The 24,021-nt window shown below is 30.7% G+C and overlaps 1 protein-coding gene across 2 annotated transcripts in view; it reads left to right on the top strand.

Annotated features, from left to right (window-relative positions):
• The window catches only part of LOC127725762 (rho GTPase-activating protein 20-like), a 190,903-nt gene that overhangs the window by 19,924 nt on the left and 146,958 nt on the right, over nt 1-24,021 (top strand). Inside the window, exon 1 of one of the 2 annotated variants that reach the window (XM_052233003.1) lies at nt 22,139-22,281. The exons of the other annotated variant lie outside the window; for it this stretch is intronic. Within the exon in view, the coding sequence (XP_052088963.1) occupies nt 22,189-22,281 (93 nt within the window). The 5' untranslated portion in view covers nt 22,139-22,188. Of the gene's footprint in view, nt 1-22,138; nt 22,282-24,021 lie in introns of those variants that run through there. 2 annotated transcript variants of the gene reach the window in all.

The following is a 24,021-nucleotide window of genomic DNA, read 5'->3' as shown; positions in this document are numbered from 1 at the left end:
TTTTTATAAAATATTTGCATGTCAGTTTAATCGTGCTGAATAAGTACAATTAGCAATTATCGAGGTAAAGAAATTAAAAAAAGCACTACTCCCTTTTTATTGTTATTAGTGTATAATATCATTTGTTAATTTTGAAGATTTACTTATCAGCTCTCTCAACACATGATAATTATAGAATGATATTATTTAGAAGTGTACTGAAGCCTGTATCAGTATGTTCAATGATAATTACATTTCTACTGAAAACATATCAAATAGGATTTAGGTGTAGCTCTGGGAAGGGATCTTATATAATTTGTTTTTATGAAAATGATCAGAGGCGGATTCAGAAATTTTTCAGGGGGGGTCATCACCAAAATGAACTTTCAAAATAAGGTAATAAATGGTACCACACAGATTACAAAATTTATTCCAATTTCATTTTTCTTTGACCATTTGGTTGGTCTTGTAAAAGCGTGCTTGCCTTGAGTATGGGGGTTTGTGAGATCTAACCATCGGTGGATCAAACTAGAGGTGGATCAAACCAGAGACTTGAAAATACGTATTTGCAGCTTCTCCACTAACAACCCAACATTTTGGACGTAGGAGCAAAGACTGGCCGATTTGGAGTCTGAATAATGTGACATAGTTAAGTGACATGTCTTCCTTTTGACCGTCTCTTTGGGAACAATGCTCAGCGTGGTGGTCTAGTACAAAGCAGAGTTTTTATTCATATCACACTATCACGTAGGCATTTAATTTGAAACTGAATGTTTAACAGCCACGGTGACGGCGGCTGTCATCATCATCATTATCTGTTTTTTATTAGTCTGCTGTTGCACATAAAAACATTTTATTTTGGAACCTGAGCTCACTATTTTAACTCTTAGATTCGGAACTGGTTACTATTGTACAGACAATTTAGAATGACAAAGATGTTTGGATGGTCAAACTAGTTGCATTTCTTAATGCTTTCTGTTGCTGACCTTTGGCATTTGTTTTGTATTTTTACAGAGATACAACCATATATTAACTTTGGAATGAAGCCCACTTGTCTAAACAAGTCATTGAAATAAAAATCAAGAACAAATTTAGGTTTTCAAACCGTGATATGCTAGATATATTCCAGTTCTTTGGTACTTAGATTCTGTGATTCTTTCCCGGAGAAAAGGGGGTAAAATTTCAAAGCATGGAAAAATATCAAAATTTGAAGGAAATATATAAAGGGTGGATCAATATAGGATGTTGACAATAATCTGAACGAATATAACACATCATCTGGATATTTGCATCACAGAAGCGAAAAATTATACATATACTAGTATATAAATATATAAGATTGAAGAAGGAAATACCATTTAAAACTGAGATTTGTCACTTCATTTTCACACCTCAACATAAATTGAACTGAATTAGCAAATCAATGGTAGTTGATTTAACACATTTATTGTATAAACATAAGATCAAAATTTAAATTCTACCCTATATGGAGCACCATTTTTGCCACCAGGTGCATGTGACATCCCCAAGTTCCACCTCTGATGATATATTTTTGATTAACCACATTATTTAGCTAATCCTTGACTACACCTTACTATTGATAATTGTATTTTCATGTATGTTCTTCATATTGAGGTAAATATGTACCGATTATCAGGTTGTCTGCATATTGATACTCTACACAATATGAATCCTTTTTGAACTCGTTTGCTGCGCTCACTTGACTCAAATCTTCATATTGTGACTCGCAGCTGATATTTTACAAAATAAACATGATGAAAATCTGATAATCGATTTACCTGATGTTTTTTTTTTGTATTTTGCATGATAGAAAGAAGTTTTTTTTCTTTGTTTCACCAGCAAACTGGAAGATGATGTGATAAGTTTGGGTCAAACTTATCAACATTGGTTCATTCATTATGATTTCGTTGATATGTTCGGGTCAAAGTTATTAAGGCTGGGTAGACCTATTTGACATCACAAAGCTGTGATTTGCAATTTTATGAAGAGCTGAGCAGAGTGATACAGTCAATGGAAACACCGATAATTGAAATTCCTCTCTTTAAGTTATTCAACAAGTACAAATTATAGCTATTGATATTTGATACCAAGTTTAATATTGTGATTGTCTTCTTTCTGTTGTTGGATATATCTATTTCATTTCACTCTAATAAGAGAGAGCTAATAAGATAGTGAACTTATATGGGGAAAAAAATTGAAGAAAACTTAATTTAAAATTATGCTATGCAATCAAATTTTCAACTTAACAATTTTAACTGTAAAACATGAATTTTTATGCCCCACCTAGGGACATTATGTTTTTCAGTCTGCGTCCGTTCGTCCGTCTGTCCGTCTGTTTGTCCGTCCATTCGTCTGCGTCTGTCCCGCTTCAGGTTAAAGTTTTTGGTCAAGATAGTTTTTGATGAAGTTAAAGTCAAATCAACTTGAAACTTAGTACACATGTTCCCTGTGATATGATCTTTCTAATTTTAATGCCAAATTAGAGTTTTGACCCCCAATTTCATGGTCCACTGAACATAGAAAATGATAAAATGGGCATACTAATTGTTCTTTGCATGAATTATTACACCAGTAACACAAAAGGTTTATGCATTAAAATTACGAAAATAACAGGAGAAATTATTTATGTTAACAGTAACAGTAGTTGTCAGTGGAAAAAAGATTATACAAATGTGTTTCTATGTCACATCATTAACTTGTTTAGTTCAAAGCAAAAAACAAAAACAAAAAACTTAAAACAACAACAAAAAATCAAGTTCATGGTAGCAGAGTTATCTTTCTTGACTTAGATGGTAATAGTTCAGACCTACATGAAAATATATGATTTATTTTCATAGTAAATAAACTTATCTAATTACATACCAAAGAACAGAGTGGAAAATGGATAAAAAAATCAAATTGATATATCTTCTAAGATCTTAATATTTGGCTAGATAATATCTGTCAAGGAAAATAGATGGATTTATATTTATTGAGAATTGCCAACTTCTTAACCTCTACCTCTTTATTATGACAGATATGCAATGATAGAATACTATATATACTGTAAGAAATCGGTGAACTTTTTATTTTTATCACACTTGACGCCAGCTTCTCACTTTACATGGGCAGATTAACACAGATATAAAATGATAAATGCACATAAAATTGGGTTAATCAATTCTGTAATGCATTGTTTAGATTCTGCAAATTATTGATACTATTTCAGGAAGGACTATGGAAGTTATAATATGGTCTTACCCCTGGGTCTTAGATCTTTGATAAATTTTCTTTTGAACTAGATGTATTGTTGTGATCATATGTCATCACTTGTATATCTTTCTTCTGACTTACATAATCTTCTAAAGAAAGTATTTATTTAAGCTAGTGTTATTCCACTTTGATAGGGATTTCAAAATATATGTTGTGAAGTTGTTCAAGAATGAAGTACAAATGTAGAGTCACAATTTTATATAAAAGGTGAAACCAAAACTTATAAACACAAATTATTTATTTTCATAGTAAAAAATTTTCTTATTGTGCACTGAAAAACTAGCTGAAAAAATTGATAAAAGAAATGAAGAAGGTCTATCACATAAAATCTTGTGTTTTTATCTTTTTCATTTAGTGGTTGTATCATTTCTTTATTTTCTGAATTATATGAAATGTCCATGTATGTCACTAAGGTTACATTCCATTTTACAGTAGTTTTTTATTTGAATGGTAAAACTTTTTTCTTTTCTGTGCTGATAGGATAGCAGCGGCAGCCATATCATAAACTGTTTGTTTAAAGCTTTATATTCCAGAAGGTAGAAGACCTTGGTACTTAATACCTTGTAGTAGACTAGTCGTTTATGTTCTGTAGTTTCCATCTATCATATGTCCTTGACCTAGTTTTTATGGTTCAGTGACTGCTTAAAAACACTGAATAGTTTTTACCTGCGTTACCACAACAAACACAGGTCTAGTAACCGCTCCACTCTATCAGTCTGTCTGAAAGACCTAGCTAGAGTAGAAAACTGTTGTCAAACTTTTCTAGACTTCTATGGAAGGTAATGATTTTATTGTCTCGCCTTGACAAAGTCAAAAAGCGAGACTGAGGTATGCTGTTTCCAACAGGAATTTTCATCCAACTTTTCTTGGCCTCTATGTATGGAATGATTTGTTATTTATTCTACAGCTTGATAATGTTGAGTTGTAGCCTGTAAGTAATTTTTACAACTGCTGTGCAGAAACTTCCTGTATGCTAGTAGTTTGAAATTTTGCAACACACATTGTACAAGGAAAATTTTCCTCAAACTTTTCATAGCTTCTTTGTAGGGGAATTAGTTTATATTTGGTCTACAGCTTAATAGTATTGAGTTGTAGTTGGTAAGCAATTTTAGCATCCACTGTGCAGCCACTTCCTAATTGCAGATTGTTTAAAATTTTAAATCACTCATTGTTCAAGGAAAATTTTCATCAAATTTTTCATTTCTTCTATGTAAGGGAAAGATTTGGATTTTGTCTACAGCTTGGTAATATTGAGTTGTAGCCTGTAAGCAATTTTTACATCTGCCTTGCAGCCACTACCTGTTTGTGGATAGTTTGAAATTTTACACACTCACTGTACAAAGAAAATTTATGTCAAGTTTGGTTTCAATGGAAGGGAATTTTCAGTTATGCTTCAGTTTTCATGTAAGTCAGTTGGATGCAGGGATGCAGGTCCAGACCTGGTTTTGGTCTTGTTTATGACTGAAATTTCTCACTTATTATCAGTAATAGGATAACTATATTGGGTATGATTATTGCAAGGTCTCCATGTCTGTCAGACCTTGACCAAATTTCATGGTTAAGTGATCAAGGGTAAGTTATTGTTATTGTTGACCTTGACCTTATTTTCATGGTTCATTGGTCAAAGATCAGTTTTTGTCTCACCTTGACGGAGTCAAAAAGCGAGACATAGGTATGCTGTTTTCAGCATCGGCGGCGGCGGCGGCGGCGTCAACTATGTATTAGTTTGTGATTAGGTCTAGTTAATGGTGAACCACTAGTGGTAGGTCAATGATATTTGGTATGCAGTGGTATTAGCATTGGCACATCTCATTACCATGGAGATTATTTGGCCCCGCCCCCTCAGTCAAGGTCTATTGACTTTGAAACTTTTCATAGTTTACATGTATTAGTTTGTGATAAGGTCAATTTATGGGGAACCACTAGTGGTAGGTCAATGATATTTGGTATGCAGTTGTATAAGCATTGGCATATCTCATTTCCATAGAGATTATTTGGCTCCGTCCCTTTAGTCATGGTCTATAGACTTTGAAAATTTTGCTAAGTTAACATGTATTAGTTTGTGATTAGGTCAGTTCAAGGGTAACCATTAGTAGTAGGCCAATGTTAATTGGTGTTCAGTTGTATAAGCATTAGAGCATCTCATTTCCATGGAGAATATTTGGCCCCGCCCCCTCAGTCATGGTCTATTTACTTTGAAACTTTTGCTTAGTTTACATGTATTAGTTTGTGATTAGATCAGTTTAAGATGAACTGCTAATGTTAAGTCAATGATATTTGGTATGCAAATTTATTGGCATTTGCAAGTATCCTTTTCCATGGAGATTATATAGCCCCCACCCCTGATCATGGTTCATTGACTTTGAAACTTTTACATAGTTTACAAGTTAATGTTTGTGTTTAGGTTTGTTTAAAGGGAACAACTTATAATAAGTCAATGGTATTTGGTATGCAGTTGTATTAGCATTGGCACATCTAATTCCATGGAGATTGTTTAGCCATGTACCTTCAGTCATGGTTCATTGACTTTGAATATTTGCATAACTTACATGTTACAGTATGCTATTTTAATTTCAACATTTGCATTATCAAAATTACAAAAAGGCGAGAAATATCTCTGTGATAACAGTTTATCTTGGTTAGGTTTTTTTTCTTAGATACCATTAGAAATAGATTGATTACATTTGGTGTATGTAATGTTTGTAAAGTTTGTATGTCCATCAAGCAGGGTTCATCTGACCTTGACCTCATTTACATGCATCCTTGATTATGTTAGGTTTGTGTGGCACTTTAAGAAACCCAAAAAATCAATCATGTCCAGTAAAGCAGGTAAGACATTTCAGCATGTACACTCTTGTTTCTAATTTTCAGGGAATGAACATGTAAAGTGAAACTATATTTGGAATTCTACATGATTTTGAAATATCTTTGATTGTAATTCTCCCACTCAGTGAAGCAGGGCTGAACAGTAATTAATGTAGCATTTTGTTTGTTTGCTGGTTCACACTTCGTATTGACAATTCCTACTAAGCTTAAAATACTTCTAGAAAATTTTCAGTATCTAATGGGACCAGGTAACTTCATTTTCAATTTAAACTGAACTTGTATGGTTATGATCAGATCTTGTCATACAGTTACTATGTTGCAACTTTTTTATTATCCAAGGTATTGTTAACCCAAAGATGTCAAATTGTCAATTTTAGTTCACTTAAAATCTGAGGTTGCTTTTTCACTGGGTATTACAACCACATGCCCTTTTATGATTTTTGTCTCGCCTGCGACGTAAGTCGCTGAAAGTGAGACACAGGTGTTGCTTTTCTGGCAGAGATAGCGGAGTATGTGTCAACAATTGTTAAGTATTCTGTTTAAGTCAGTAAGATAGATACTACTTGTGATAGATCAATGATATTTTGTATAGAGATGCATTACTATCCAATCCGTACATATCAGTTTGACGACTATTTCAATTGAGGCCCTGCCCCCTATGTCAAGGTCCAGCGACTTTCAATTAATAAGCAATTTTTAATGTTAAAGTTTTCTGCTTAAGTTAGTTTGATAGGAACTACTTGTGATAGATCAATGATGTTTTGTATAAAGTTGGATAACTTTCTGTACATATCAGTTTGAGGACTTTTTCGAGGCCCTCCCCCTAGGTCATGGTCCAGCCACTTTGAATTGATTAGCAATGTTGCTGTCCATCAGATCGTCTTTTTTTCGAATTTTCTGCCGAACGGCAAGACATATCTCTGTGTCAACAGTTTATTAATTATTTATGTTGATAAATGTCAATTGAAGGTGCATAAATTATTTAGCTTTATTTGTTTTTTAATGAGGAAGTTTTGATTTAGATCTGTCTTGTGTAGACTTATTTGATATCATGAATAAAAGGAAACACATATCATATGAATCAGAAGTGTAGTTCACTATTCACATACATACATCATGTATTGAGATATAGTAACTTAAGTAAATTAACATATATGACACTTTAATGTGAAACTGAAATTTCTCAAATAGTGAAAAGTTCAAAATAATGTCACTGAAATTTTCATAAATTTGTGATAGATTGAATTTCACAAACTATTATACCAAGGTTAAACGCAGAGTTTTAACATGGAATATTTAAAAAGAAATTATTCTTCCATTATAAGATAAATTATTTTAATATGATAATGGGCCAATTAAAAATCTTGACAAAAAACAAATTGCAGTTAAAATATGTAAGTGATTATTAAGTACTCCATTGAACGGGTACATCCCCAGGGATACAAGTCAACTTATTGTTATAATTTAGTTATGTCAAGCAATCATTTTATTATTTTTTATTTTCATGTGATTAGTCCAAGAAAATTATAATTTCAATGAATTTTTAATTTAAAATATAATTCAAATTGATAAATGATTATAAATATTTTGATAAAATAAAGTCTGTATGTCTAGGTATATCCAAAATTCAAATACATTTTGTACTTCAATATATCTTCCAGTGGAAATGATGTTGCATAACATTTCTTCCATTTGGAAGTAATAATGGAACTTCTATTCCATGTCTCATAAACCAAATAGAGTTATCTCCCATATTGTGCTAACTTTTTAAATTTTGAGCTTATTTTTTTTGAGAAAATGAAGTATTGAATTTAGATAAGATTGAATATGGCTGTATGAGTAAAGAGTATGACTATTTTGTGAAAAGAAATTTAAATTCACAATGTTATAGCATTGTCCCACTTGTTTTTATTTCAAGATTTCAAGATTTATTTGAAACTATCAAACATATACAATGTGTATAAAGAGGTCATTTGTAATAACACAATAAACACAAAAAAAAGGAACATATGATTAGCTACAAATAGATAAGACATAACTCAACGGATACTTTCCAAAGGATTTCAGATACCAAGATGTTAGGAAAGTTCCCTGGAGTTATTTCCCTGTGATATCACCAAAGTCAGTTGCAGTTATCTCCCCTATTGTGCTGAAGTATGAACTAAATACATTCGTTTAAATATTTATTTGAAGACAGTGTTGATAACATGTTGTGTCTGATTGTTCCAGATGAAAGGAATAGAACAAAATAAGAGTATACCATCCCTTGCCTACAAATTTTAACCCTAAAATATTATACTTGTTGAATAAAACTTATACAATCAGGCTGAAATCTCTGCTATCAATTTGTTTTTGGTCTAAAAAAACAAGCCAAACCCACACATTTGTTCCTATTTAAGTGCCTTAAACATGAAGGATTTCTAAAAGAATAAATAGGGATGTTTGTAATATCTCATTGAGACAGTCAACCAACAACACAAATGACCAAAAGTCAACCCTTTACTTATTTTTGAGTTTTAAGCAATGACATAGAAAATATCAGATATTATCTTTTGAAAGAACTTACATAGGGTATACTTGATTACACTTCATCATAATTTGATATCCTTGTGTGTTAACAACACTGAATTGTACTCATACAATAGAGTAAAGATCAAAATGGCCTCTATTGTCTGCAGTAGTGAATTACAGATTCAGGTTGTTCAATAGACATATAGTTGTGCAACTGGTCTATTAACTCTCTATATTAAGATATCTCAGCTTATAATTGGACTACATTCAGAGGTTGACCATCAGTGCTGAACAATTATTTTAACAGGAGTTATGGCCCTTGGAAATAGAAACGATATGGAAAATATCATTGTTGGCGATCTAATGCCTTCATTTCTTGTAAGATATTTATTAAAAAGTTTAAAAGATCCAAAACAATTTTTGTGGAGTTATTGACCTTGGACAAATAAAATTTGTTCAACATGGGGGATATTACAACTCTATTCTTTTATTTTAATGTATCTTCTCATCTAATGTGTTTCTGTCCATTAAATTTGTGGTAAACATTTTTGATATTCGAAGTATTTTTTTCTGCATTTTTTGTGTATTACTTCTTTATGATGATATATTTTATGGGCAGTATTTTTAATGTAGTCTTGTACCTTGGGGGAGTTTCGGGGATGTATTGTCTTTTCCATTCTTTGTGTCATCAGTTTAAGGGAAATATAGATTTCAGCAAAGACCAACCAATGAGAGAATTATTTTAGACAAATTCATACTTCCTGAATAGTAAGTATGGTACGTATGAAAAAATAAGAGCATGTAGATCTACATTTGTTCATGATGGAAACTGATTAAGTTTTGTGTTAAGGTCAGCATCTAAACAACAAATTTGAGAGAAAGTATCTTATCAGCAGACCCATCTAGAAATTATCAAAGGTCCATATTGATATTTGGTTATTTAGATCTTCATTTTATGCATGAATGACTCTTTTTAAGGTTTTAAGGTTTTAACTAAGGTTCAACTCAAAAGAAATAAACATTTTGTCAAAAAACAATTCTATCATATGAAGGTTCATAAAATTTGGCCACCATGACCTACATTTATCTAGTTTTCTGCTCAGGTTCTAATCATTTCATTGTAAATAGGAATAATATTTTTTAGAAGATATCTCTGGGTAGTAAAGAAGGTGCATATATAATTGGACTACCATGACCTACATTCCACACATGAATGGTTACATTTAGGTCCAGATATGACAAATAGTTATATTGTTATAAGACGGATAACTTGAACTTATATATGATTTTGATACAATTTAAGTCACTTTGACCTACATTTTATGCTTAAACGATTCCAATTACTATAACTATTACAACTTTAAATTATATGGATTAGCTGTCACTACAAAATAGACAGTAAACACATATAAATAGAAGGTGATATGTGATGCATGCCAGTGTGACAGCATCCAAACAATTGAAAGAAAACTCTAAAAGACATCTAGAGGTCAAAATAATGGTCTTCTACAATGAACAAGAATCTGTACAATATAGCAAGCTCTAAATCTTCCTGAGTCTAGAAAAGTTCTGTATAAGTGTTACAGAGATTATCAAAGATCTGACATCAATACCAATACCCTGAATGATAAAACCATCGAGTGTGATACAATATTTATCCACTCAAGACGGTTATAAAAACCAATCGTTTTAAATATTTAAGATTTAACTGTCTAGAGTGGAGAAATGTCGTACTGCAGAGATTTGGTGGTGGAATCCGTTTCTCTAATGATTTTTAGATGATATACAAATAAATTTAATCCTTCTTTTTCGAAAATATGTAAAAAGATGTGTTACTTCTTAGTTCTACATGACATCATCAGGCACTGGCGCCTTTTTTCATGACGTCAAAATAGGAAATTCAGAGGAAAACAAGAAAATTTGTGGTCATAATTAAATTTTGACCAATGAAGAACTGAGATCAAACAAATCTCACTTTGATTAAATAAAAATAATCAACAGGTCAGGAAGAGGATAAATCAGGTAAGAATTAGAGAAACCATGGTATCTGTCACTTTCTTACAAAGTAAATGAGGGGAATATACTACTGGTAACTTCTTCGGTGTTCTTGTTTGTAACACCTACATAGGTTAATAGAGCTTTAATAATTTAACATCTCATAGGAAAAAATACATTTTACTGACAATGTAAAATGTATGAATAAGTGATTGAACATATTTATTTCTAAAATAGATAATATAGGTAAGTTTTTCTGAATGAACAATAATCTATTGAAAAATTATATGCTGCGGAAAAATCAATGGAAAATATAATATTATATTAGAAAAATTGAAAAATTATACTAACTAAAATCCATTTTAGTACAGAGAAATTACTTCTTATCTCAAGGTAAGAATACTTTTGTCTTTGGAATCGCTTCTGATAGATTGTTTCAATTGTGTTTAGATTTTCATGAAAAACAATTTGACAGAGATAGTTAGTAGGCAGAATGCTAATAAATTAAGGATAAAATCAGATTTGGGGTATACATGAATGAGGCATGTCTAATTTGTTACTAAAGAGTTTCAGATTGAATATGTGCTGCCTGTAACCTAGGATCTCAAAAGATGAAGGCTATGACTAAAGTTGATCTAAAATTAGGTAAAAAATGACGCCAATATAACAGATAGATTAGAAATTGATAGTTGATTTTTATAGTCCCTTATCCAAATGAAGCTAGAGAGAGGATGTAGTTTTTCATTCATTTGTTTATTTGTTTGTCCTGGTTTAAAGTCCAGGGCCCTAGGTCATAAAACTTTACTAAATACTCAGAGAACAAAATTGTGCTCATAACACCAAATCCAGTATTTTGAATGGTTGTTTTCTGAGTCTGAGTATGATTATCGTGCAAAAAAGATGTCTGACTGCAAGGGCCAGATGTAAGCGGCTCGTAACAAGTTATAGCAAAGAGATGTTTTTTGTCAGTTGATACATCATGTTTTATTGCAATTTAGGTCCACACTAAAATGAGAGTACTTTTTCCTTAATTTTTCACATAAATGGCATTGGTTATGTTTCTAGGTTAACTTTTGATTTAAATGAAATGTTTTAACAGAGAAAAGTTATAATATCAATGAACTTTGAATGGTATACCACATTGATTATAATGAGAGTATTGTCTTCTACATTCTATATCATATATGTGGCTGTCCCAAGTCAGGTGCTTGTAATTCAGTAATTCAGTGGTTGTCGTTAGTTGCTGTATATTATATCTGTATAATTTTGTTTATGGTTTAGTACATATATCAGGCTGTTATTTTTCTTTACATTTGTCATATGGGGCCTTTTATAGCTTGCTATGCAATATTGGTTTTGCTCATAGTTGGAGGCTCACAGTAAGATGACCGATAGTTCCTAACCTTCTATGTCATTTGGTCTCTGGTGGAGAGTTGTCTTATTGGAAATTAACCACATCTTCTTATTTTTATATTAAACATAGATCTATAGAAGGTATTGTTTTGATATAGTCATATTATATTTAATGTATATGTTATCTTTAATGATAATGATCAGGTGTTTTACCTGTACAGATAATTACAGGTGTGACAAACCAATACACATTATATTTCTGATCTGTTACAATCGGCTCTTGATCTGTTATGATTTGCTCCGGGCATCATATGATCCGATTAAAGCATAGTGATTTTCTATGGACAAAAGTTTTTCAACAAATAATTGGCTTTCTTAATTCTACTTGACCGAGATAATTCAATTAGTATATTAAGTGTTCACATTATCATGATTCAATGAGGATGAAATGGGGAAAATTTGACCATCAGGTATTTCTGTGGTTTTCTATCCTGTATCTTAGGTGTCCTGGATATCTGTGTTAAAATGCTATCCATACATTGATTAATCCTACAGTTGAATTCAGTTGGTGTTTAGGGTTGTCATATACTTAAAAAAAATGATGAAAATAAGGCTTCAATACTGCCACCTTCATTCCTAGGCCCTTTCCCCTGGTACAAACCGAAGAAGGCCTTCACCCTTTTAAAAGTTTTATTTTTGCATCTAGAATTACATGATAATATTACATTTTAAGGTAAACTAAACATTGTTGTAAATTGCTACAGTAAAACAACATTAGAATAAAGAATCAATGAGTTATGTTTGTTAATACATTGTGGTAATAGACAGATGTGGATCCATGATTTTGAAAAGGGGAAGGGCAAACTACAGGCAATGTTTGGAGTGGGACATGTAAAAAGTCTATGCATTGAACCAATTATAAGTAGCAGTCCCTAAAACTGCCTTTGATAGACAATTGTCATTAATTAAGTAAATATTAACCAGATATCTTTGGTTTTTTTTTGTACTGTTGGGTTACTGTATCTTTGAGGCATATCCCAAAACTACCTTTATCCCTATGATGTTTGGTATATTGCTTTATGTATTTAGCTGTCCAACTTTTAAAACTAATTGATTGTTTAAGCTTTTGTCACTTAGTGACAATTTTTTGTATTCTTACTTCAATGAGATGATATTGTATGATACAATTAGATGAGAACAAAAATGAAAAAAACACAAAAAAAACCTTATAAAACTAAACACTGTTCCTCTGAAAGAAATTATGAAGTCAACATTATGTGATCATGTTATACCTTAATTTTAAAGGAAATGCTAGCTAAAATATTTGTGCAGTTTTTATTTGCATGCTAAGGATGTTCCCTCAGAAAGCCAGCTGACTAGTACAGTCATTGTGAAGGTTGCTGCTCAAGTTTTCATCAACTGATAAATAAGGGGACCTCGACCAATCATAAGGATGTAATGAGGAGGTACTAAATGTTGTAAAATGCGATATTAATTTGCACTAAAATAGAAAATCAAGATATTGTTTGGATTTATATGAGTCAAACAGATTTTTGTATAAATCCCAACAGACAAAATCATCTGAGGCCATTATTGAAAGAGTGTAAAAAGCCTCATAGCTTTAAGGAAAGACTAGAATAGAAGAATCATCCATTCAAATAAATATATAGAGCTGATTCATCCCATGCATTGGTACAATTCCAGACAAATGTACTAAATGTTAAATGTTACAACTGTAAAATATTTTTAAAAGACAGTTTTACCATTATGTAACATTAGTACATCTAATCTAGTTGATCACTGAGATAAAAGCCATTGTATACCTATATAAAGAGTGTATACACTTCCAAGTTTACAAATACCTTTTGTGATGTATAGTGACTCTGTCTAATTAATAAGCTACCCCACTGTGACCCCCACAGGTAACCTATCAATCACAAAAGCAATACACATCACTTATTATACCTGAACTGACCACATGGATAAAGTTTAATGCTTATTGTCATTTGTTACTTGTCCTTCAATTTCCCCGATTTTTATTCTGTTTTTCCTGGATTTTTTGTATTTATTTTCAAAATATTTACCTGATGTTTCGATTTTGGACATATAATTTCATTTCTTGGTAAGTTGTAAATATTTATATTTGATTTATGATTGTTTTTTTCAAATTTTATAGATTTGTACTTTATCTTTTGATTTAAAAAATCATTTATATTTTATATTAAAAAAAACTTATTAGTAAGAACAAGGAGTTATTAAATCTTCAAAACAAAAAAGAAATTTTGGAAGTGGAAAAATTATTTATTAGAAAAAAGGACTAGAGTTATTTGCTTGGGAAACAATTTATAATATTTCAATTTTTAGATAAAAAATTAATTTTTGAAATTGACCTACATGTGTAAAATCATTAGTGACTGTCAAAACTTAAGTTTGAGGCCTTGAAATTCATAACAGATAATTTGCAACTTATTGTATGAAAAGTCCAATATTATATAAAACATATGAAGACTTATTTAGATTTAGAATGTATTCAAGTACAAGAAATTTGACTAGTTTTAAAGACAAAATAGTCTTAAAAAAACATTATACGAATATACATTCTGACAGTATATGATACATCACACATATTTTATGTTAATTCCATTTATTCAGAATTGAGTATCATTAATATCATTATTATCTATGCTTTTTTTTGGCATAGCTAATATTAAGATTATAACAGCTTTTAAAATTTAAAACATAATCTTAATATCTTTATAATGTTAATTTTTGCGCATTTGAAATGAATTGATAGGTGTTATATTTCATTCTATCATTACTTGGTATGATATACTGTTAAATTCATGGTATTGTAAGATAGAATGAAACATTCCAGTTCAAATCCTGTAAGGTAGGACACAGTAAAGTGTGCATTAAAGAAGTTTAGGAAGACATGAGATTAGGTTCATGAGACAATAACTTATGTCCATTGAACATTGAGTTGTAGCATTCGGGCAGTTTAAATGGTGGGGACTTTTAGACTTTGGGTTATGAAAAAAATTTCATAAGTACCTTACATTTTTTTAAAGTTAGGTGTTTTCTGCACATTTCTATAATAAACCTTTGGTCCAAAATCCTTTCACAATGAGATAAAAAATCACACTATGAGTTCTTTAATTCTATTCATGCTGCTTTTTAATTTTGATAGTTTAATACAACAAAAAATATAAGGAGACAATAATAAATCACAAGATGGACAAACAATACAATAGCAAGACAAAAAAAACCCAAACAAATGTAGATAACATAAGACAGAAAGCTGAAGATATCCCAAAACATTAACCCTACCAAAGAATATTTGTGAACTCTGGTATTTCAGTATGTAAGCTGTGAGTTTTGCTACATTACAGGGCACCAGTTGTGTGGCTTAATAATGTCAAGTAAATATCAAATGATGAGTCATAATGACAGTCATGATAGAGAAAAGGATATTTGAATGTGACCACAACAGATTGAACACATGAAAAAGGATATTTTTGTAACAATGAACCAAATCATGATGGCATCTTTAAAAATTTCCTAGTGTTGATGTCACCCTAACCTTTTATACTTTTAACTTTGGTTCATAGCATCATTGAAAGCATATGTGAGTCTTATCATGGAATCTGATAAGGAAGCATTAAGCTCTGAGAGATTACCTGAAGTCCCCAAATTATTGGTGTCAGTCCAGGCAATATCCAATTTGTCCTTGAGGAACTGAATGCATGACATTTATAATGATTTGTCTTTATTTTTTTAACGGAGGTTACAGTAACTCCTTTGTTTGATGAAATTGGGTATATATATGTTACAGGTCAACTTTGCTGCAATTTTTAAAATTCCATGCCCCTGCCATCACAGGAGGGGCATTATGTGTTACCCTTGTCTGCACGTATGTCCGTACGTCCCAAAATTGGTTTCCGTTCTCTAACTTTATTTTGCCTCAACCAAATGTTATGAAACTTATACACAATCCTTATTACCACAAAACACAGATCAAGTTCGAATTTTGGTGACGTCACTTTTACCATTCTTGAGCTATGACCCTTTATAACTTTATATGCAAGCGGGGGCATCTGTGTCCCATGGATGCATTCTACATTTAATTCATTCAAATACAATCAAACTTGGATATAAAAATTTAATACCCAGAAAAAAATGACCTTATTAGAGAGATGACTTTGAATTGAGGTTCAAAATATATAAGTATTACTACAAAGGTACAATAAGAGTATGACCTGAGAAGACAGGTTTTAGCTTTATAGAGGTGACCTTCGTAGCAGGTTTGACTATTAGGGTTTAATGTTATTAATAACTTCTCTATTGTTTTGTGTAGAAGAATTAAGTCTTCAGTATAAACCAAATGTAAGGAGACAGTAGAATACCCTGCTGACCCACCTAATTAATAATAGTCTCACTTCATTTTGGATTCATGCGATTCTCTTGGTTTTTCTAGTGGTTGGTATTCCAAATGGATATTTGAGTTAAGATCATTGATAAACTGTGTTTACCTCTTAAAACAAGGTTTTGAAAGTAGGTTTGATATTGATTTGTTATGCATTTGTATTTGATGTTTTCTTTTCTAAATGAGTATTCAGTCAATCAGTGAATCCTTGTACCACAGGATGAGCCCTTTAGTTAACTGCACTACATAGATGTCGCATGTAACTACAAACTTAATACATTTATAATTCTTTATGATAACAGGAAGAGAAGTGATGCAAAAACATATACATTTTGTTTTACATTGTGCTAATTGTTTCTAGGAGATCAAAGAATTATCTAATTAATGAGTTACCTGTGAAGTCTTCTTCTGACGATGTAGGATTGTAAAAAAAACCCCAAGAAAATTGGGTTTTTACTAAATAGGTTGAAAATAAAAGTTATTGTAAAAATATACAGCCTTAGATATTTGTATTGAAGCATCTATGATAAAATAGATTTTCACCAAAAAGATTCATTCATCTAAAAGACATTTTCCCCTGAAGTTCTACATTAAATTGGCTAATATTTAACTTGTTGTTTGTGACAATTTCTTATTTGTTAAAAGAATTTGGTGCTGGATAAGTACAGGGAATTTTGTTTTTGTATGTACTAACAAGGACATATATATATAGGAAAATATAGGATGAATTGTTGAAGATCTCCATTTTTGTTTATGTTTTTGGTTGATTCAGCTTCAAGTTTTTAAGAAATCTGTAAAAGCATAAAATGAAATATAGAATTGAAGAAAAAAGTAATGGGTTACAAAGATGACAGGGTGAGAATATGAAAATTTTATGGTTCAAAATCAAAACACACAAACTCACAGAATGTATCTGGCATTGCCTGCAAAATTGGCTCCAGTGAATTGTTACATAATGTAAAGCATACACAAAATACTAAAGGTAAATCTGTAGTTTGTTTAAAAAGGAGAACCTTTACGTGGGCCAGCAGGTCTGATAACTATACATTCTTAGCATTTCAGCATTCTTAGGGAGTATAGACACCATTTTTTTCGTGACATTTTTAATAAATGATTTCCAATAATTGTTTATGTTCGATGGACAGTTTAGGTGAATGTAGTGAATGTTATAGCAGAAAACTTCAGTGTTTTTTGGTAATAAATCTATATTTTATTGTCATATGTTATTATATATACAATAGGGGAATAGAAATATGTCCTCCTTTTTTGGCAATACTTGTTCCAGGTGATATTTACTGGTTTTATCTGCAATTTATTTTACAAAAGGAAAGTAGGGGAAAATGTTATGGATATCCGTTTCAAATTCTGCTTGTTATATATCTAAGACCTAAAAATAAATAAGATATGTATACACAACAGAAAGAAAAGTTTTACCTCATGAAGGTGGTTATATGCTGTAAAAAACTAAGAATCTAACTGAGCATCTATGAGGCTGCCGCAATGAGCCATCTTGGACTTGTTGCTTGTTAAAGGTAGACTATGTTATTAAAAGTTTGCAAACAATTAGACAAAATTGAGAATTTATTATTATTTTCTTAAGAAAGCTCAGTTGCTTAAAGATTTTATCTTGTTATAGTAGGTATTATTAACAAATAAAATTGATATAATCATAAAGACTAATTCATGAATCCAAATATTTTTTGAACAAATGATGTGTTGAGGCTACCCAAGATAGTTCTGCTGAACACTATATTTTGTGAAGTCAAGCAAGGTTAACACGAGTGAGTGGCTCATTTTTCTTTTTTGTTTCTGAAAGCAATTGATTTAAATAATGTCTCTATCCTTTAGAATCATTTATTTCTGTAGATAAGCATTTGTTTTATTCGCCAAACAATATTTTCTATTATATTATCTACATAAAATAACATTATTCTATTTAAAGTTTTAAGTCCCAAAGTTCTCCAAAATAAGTATGGTGACTGATGCTTTAAAACTATTAAATAAATAGAACCTTATGGTGGGAAGTAGATGTTCAATAAGTAACAATGTTTTAACAGTATGTGATATTTTGGTTTAATTTTTCTTTGATTCAAGAAAAATCTGTATTTTAATATAGTAAAAGTAGAATCTTTCATTGCTGAATATTAAAAACTAAATATTAATAAATTTTCTTCTGTGTAAGTTACAGTGTAATCCTTGCTAAAAAAGTTACAGCAAAGAATGTTTACAGCAAATAAAAATATATTTACTGTCAGTGTTTTGTGAAATGATGACCATTAGAAACCTATTTATAATACCTATGGTCATTTTTTTTATAGATGTAATGGAAATACAAATAATCTAATGGTCAGTTTCCATATACAGAAAAAATAAACACTTATACTACAGCCCACCATGACCTGAGATTTATCATAAATAAAAACCTTTACCAAAAATAGTGGTAAAATATGACAGAAATGTGTTTTTGATATGAAAAACAATTTGTTGTTTTGATATTTTTATTGTCATGTTGACATCTCAGCTTCAAACAAAATAAAACAAAGACATATGGTGTTGTTAAAAACTGGCATTTACAATTTCATATTTGTATATTTATATTTTGTACACAATGTACACTGAAGCTTATGTCATCTTTGAGATGTCCAAAATTACGATATCTATTTGCATACTAAAGCTAATATGTTATCTTTGTGATGTACAAATTAATATTTAAGCTTGTGTTATCCTTATGATATCCAAAATGTACACTAAAGCTTATGTTATCTTTGTGATGTACAAATTTATATTTAAGCTTGTGATATCCAAAATGTACACTAAAGCTTATGTTATCTTTGTGATGTACAAATTTATATTTAAGCTTGTGTTATCCTTGTGATATCCAAAATGTACACTCAAAATCTTATGTTATCTTTGTGATGTACAAATTTATGTTTAAGCTTGTGTTATCCTTATGATATCCAAAATGTACACTAAAGCTTATGTTATCGTTGTGATGTACATTTTTATATTTAAGCTTGTGATATCCAAAATGTACACTAAAGCTTATGTTATCTTTGTGATGTACAAATTTTTATTTAAGCTTGTGTTATCCTTGTGATATCCAAAATGTACACTCAAAAGCTTATGTTATCTTTGTGATGTACAAATTTATGTTTAAGCTTGTGTTATCCTTGTGATATCCAAAATGTACACTAAAGCTTATGTTATCTTTGTGATGTACAAAATGTACTCTGAAACTTGTGTTATCTTTGTGAAATCTAATTGCATACTAAAGCTTATGTTATCGTTGTGATGTGCAAAATGTACGCTAAAGCTTGTGTTATCTTTGTGATGTCTAAAATGTAAACTTAAGCTTGTGTTATCCTTGTGATATCCAAAATGTACACTAAAACTTATGTTATCTTTGTGATGTCCAAATGTACTCTGAAACTTGTGATATCTTTGTGAAATCTAATTGCATACTAAAGCTTATGTTATTGTTGTGATGTGCAAAATGTACGCTAAAGCTTGTGTAATCTTTGTGATATCTAAAAATGTAAACTTAAGCTTGTGTTATCTTTGCGATGTCTAAAATGTACACTTAAGCTTGTGTTATCTTTGTGATGTCCAAAATGTCTGATACCTGAATCTAGTGAAATTTTGTTTGGACTTCTAATAACACTGGCCCAAAATTTGTTTCGACACAATAACATATGTGAATTGGCTAACTTAATATGTGTAGTTGACTAAGCCTTTTGCACAACCTATTACATCTTTTAAGTGTACACTTTGTCTGATTGCCCACTAGAAAAAGTTTGACCAAATATGCAATATATAGAATTTTTCCTGTCTGGCTCATCTTCTATTTGTCTGTCTGTCCACCAGTTGCACAAATCGTTTTACTAACTAACTGTTAATTTAGGATTTCACTGAAACTTTAAATAAAATTACACCTTGTGAAGATTTAAGTCAAAGACATAATACATAAAATAATTTTGTTATCAGCTTTAAACAGCAATTAAAGAGGTTGATTTTGAGTAACATAATCACTGGTTAATTATACAAATATGATGTGCCAAATAGATTTTAAATAGTCATAATACTTTCAGGTATTATTTCTGTGGTATTAAACTTTACTTCTGAAAATTAAAAAAAAAAACATGTCAAAATATTGATAGATTGATATATGTTTTTCTGTGCTAAACATGGTTTGATGTCACCCCTATAACCTAAGTGTCCTCACTATCGTATTCTGTGTAAAACTAACAGTTGTGACTTTACTCCTAAATAGTATTTTGCACCCTTAAGGTGAAACTTATGTTGCTTTAATGTAGAATTGTTTGATCCTACATGTGACTGTAGAGGTTTTTAGTTGCATTATCAGATTGGCCTATAACCTTAAATAAAGAAAAACAATAATTTAATCTGACCTTGCCTTTTTATATGATTGATTTGAGCCACTAATTCCTCTGTTAACAATAGGGAATGAATGAAATATTGAAGTACTCTGTATCTTAAAGATTTAATATAAGATTGAATAGTAATTTTGTTTACTCTTTTTTGACAATAGTGTAAACAAATCAATCCTTGTCATGCTGTGTCCTAAAAAAAGAAAAAGGAAACATAACCAAAAAAAAGTTAAAATAGGAAGAAGAAAATTTTCTGTTTTTTTCCCCAATGGTTCTCACAAATTTAAGGTGGACCTAAATCATGTCTACTTCACATTTACACTATGCTATATGATATATCAAAATTATTAGTAAAAGGTTATCTTCACAAAAATATTCATTTCAAATTTCTGTTTGCTCCATTCATTATTACTGTCCTCATATACCATCTTGAGTAAAATTCGAAAAAAAATTCATAACCAAAAAAGCTGAAAAAAGGACAGGAAGTATGCTTTTATTCTTTCCAAAAAACACGGGACAAACGATTTGAGCAAATTTTTTAAAATTTGATTTGTAAAATGTCAAGTCACAAATGTGAATAAGTGGACCCTGGTCCAGTAATTTGTCATTCAATGGTTTCCCTTGCTTCAATGTTAAGAGACATTACCTTGAGTTATCAAATTTAATGCTGCACTGAACAGCTTTTAAAATATGAAGAAAATTCTACTCCATTTATAACTTGAAATAAAATCAAAACAGAGTAACAGTTAAATGATAAGGACTGAACATGTACAATGGAAACTGAACCTTTCTGACATTACAAATAAATATACTCTTTTACAATGTATGCTTGAACAGTTAAATACTATTGTATATTGTTGAATAAATTAATTGGGTATTTAGGCTTAAGATTGACGAGGGCTTTAAATCTACAATAAAATCAGTGGGAAAAAGTAAATAAAAACAATAAGAACTAAGGATTAATTATGATAAAGCATGACTTCCGGTAATTTCAAAGCAAATTAATGATTTGGGCGGGAGACAATATGTGTGATTTTCTACCGATAAGGTGAGAATTATGTTATAGGAACCGTTTGTATTTCAATATTGTCATTTATTAACAAGCGGTTTTACCAACTGTCCCACACAGACCTTTGACCAGACATCTGATACCATTTGTTATAATAGTCATACAAATTATGAACCGATATGGAAATAATCTTAAGGTATCAAATCATCTGGAACCTTTCTCTTGTGTTTTAATGGATCATTTTCTCTGATAAATCAACTATTGTTTATCAAAAACAATAAGTAAAAGTACTGTATATAATTAATCGTTGACAACGTGCCAATGAGACAGTCATTGGATTTTATTGTTTTGTAATTTGTTTTATTTACTACCTCTGTTCTAGACAAACAAGTATTGGAGTAACATAGATTCTTTAAAACAGGAATAATGTGATGTTTCTTATTAGGAAAAACTTTAAAAGCTGTATGTCAAAATTTACCGATTCAAATGGATTATCTTATAATTGTTTTAGGCCTGCTGTTGATGTAAGTACTTATATAAGATTTTGTAATAAAGGGAAAAAAAGACATAGAAAACACAGAAAGATTTTAAGTGAGGTTTGTTGGACAGGAGTCATCTAATCTTGACCTCTTTTCTTGTTACAATGATTTACATAAGTTTTAGTGCTAAGACTTGTTTCTCAATTATTTTGCTAATGGTATTCAAATCATACCTTTTTACCTATAGTAAAAGGTCAACCATGTTAGGATAATATTGTAGTTGTATGGTGTACATGTTCATCTGACTGGTGTCAACTGACCTTGACCTCTTTTCATGGTTCGATGATCAACTTTTAAAAGTTTTAGTGCTTAGACTTGTTTCTCAATTGTTGTGCTCATGGTATTCAAATCATACCTTTTTACCCATGAGTAATAAGTCAACTATAAGTTGTTAGGTCAATTTCATTTAAGTTACGGAATGGTATGCATTTTTGTCTGACAGAGATTACTGTGACCTTAACCTCATTTTCATGATTCAAATGATCAGCATTTTGATTTAGTGCTTAGATCAATTTCTTAGCTACAATTAGTATTAAGTTAACTGTTTTGTTTATATAATCAAAGTAAAACTCACTCATATGTCTGTCAGACAGGGGTCAATTGACCTTTAACCCATTTTCATGTTTTTAAATGATTGAACATCATTTAATGTAAGTTTTCTTCTTACATGCAGTAAGTCCTTTATCTTAAAGTTGGCCAATATTGATTGATGATAAATTATGCAAGCTAGATACGTGAGTGTGTGCATCTATAAGTCTTTGATAACTATTTTATATTTTTGGAGAGCTTATGCAAGATATTTGTACAGATCATTATAATATTTAGAACACCATGGTTATATCATAGAACAGTTCTAGAACACTTACATTTTAGAACATGAAATCAAAAACAATGTGTTCTAGAACCTGAAATCAAGAACAAATGTGTTCTAGAACCTGAAATCAAGAACAGACTTTGTTCTAGAACTAATGTTCAAGAACTTTCTTAGTGATTCAAGAACAGTTCTTGATGTTCTAGAAAAGTTCTACAAAGTTCAAGAAATAAAACCTGTTCTAGAACATCTTTCGAAGGGGTATGCATGAGGTTTTGACTTGATGGTCTCATGGAGATATTGTTATGATGATCTGCCCGAACCACTTGACTTGATCTATTTTTGTTGAGTATTGATATTGAATCAACAGGATTGCTAGTCTAAGTAAATCATTAAGCTATTTATATGCTTGGTGGTCTAACAGTTATTTTCTTCTGGGGTGTTCATTAAGATGATTTGTTGTTTAATATATTTATTAGTCTTTGAATAATTTTGATGGTCTATATGAACCATTTTACTGGATCATCAGTTCATTGACAATCGAATCAGTTTCCATTGTAAGTCAGTGAATCACTCGACTTGTCAACCTTTATAAACCTTTGGACTTGGTAGTCTATAAAATTAGTTTGACTTGTTGATATATGTGAACCAGTTTGACTATATTTACTTGGAGATTTTTATGATTAAGTTGACTGACAAGGGTAAGAGGACTGACTTGATGATTTGTTGGAAATTATTTGAAACCATTTAATTTGGTGAACTGCTATAACTGCTTTTTGGAAATTATTTGAAACCATTTAATTTGGTGGACTGCTATAACTGCTTTTAGCCATTTTGTTGTATGGATGGTAAGATGTATAGACTGTAAACCAACTATTTTTCGCGAGCGATTTATTTTAGCGAGTTAAAAAATA

This window comes from Mytilus californianus, unplaced genomic scaffold (genome assembly GCF_021869535.1).
Source record: "Mytilus californianus isolate M0D057914Y unplaced genomic scaffold, xbMytCali1.0.p SCAF_15, whole genome shotgun sequence".
NCBI classification, from domain to species: domain Eukaryota; kingdom Metazoa; phylum Mollusca; class Bivalvia; order Mytilida; family Mytilidae; genus Mytilus; species Mytilus californianus.
This window is presented reverse-complemented; position numbering and strand designations above follow the sequence as displayed.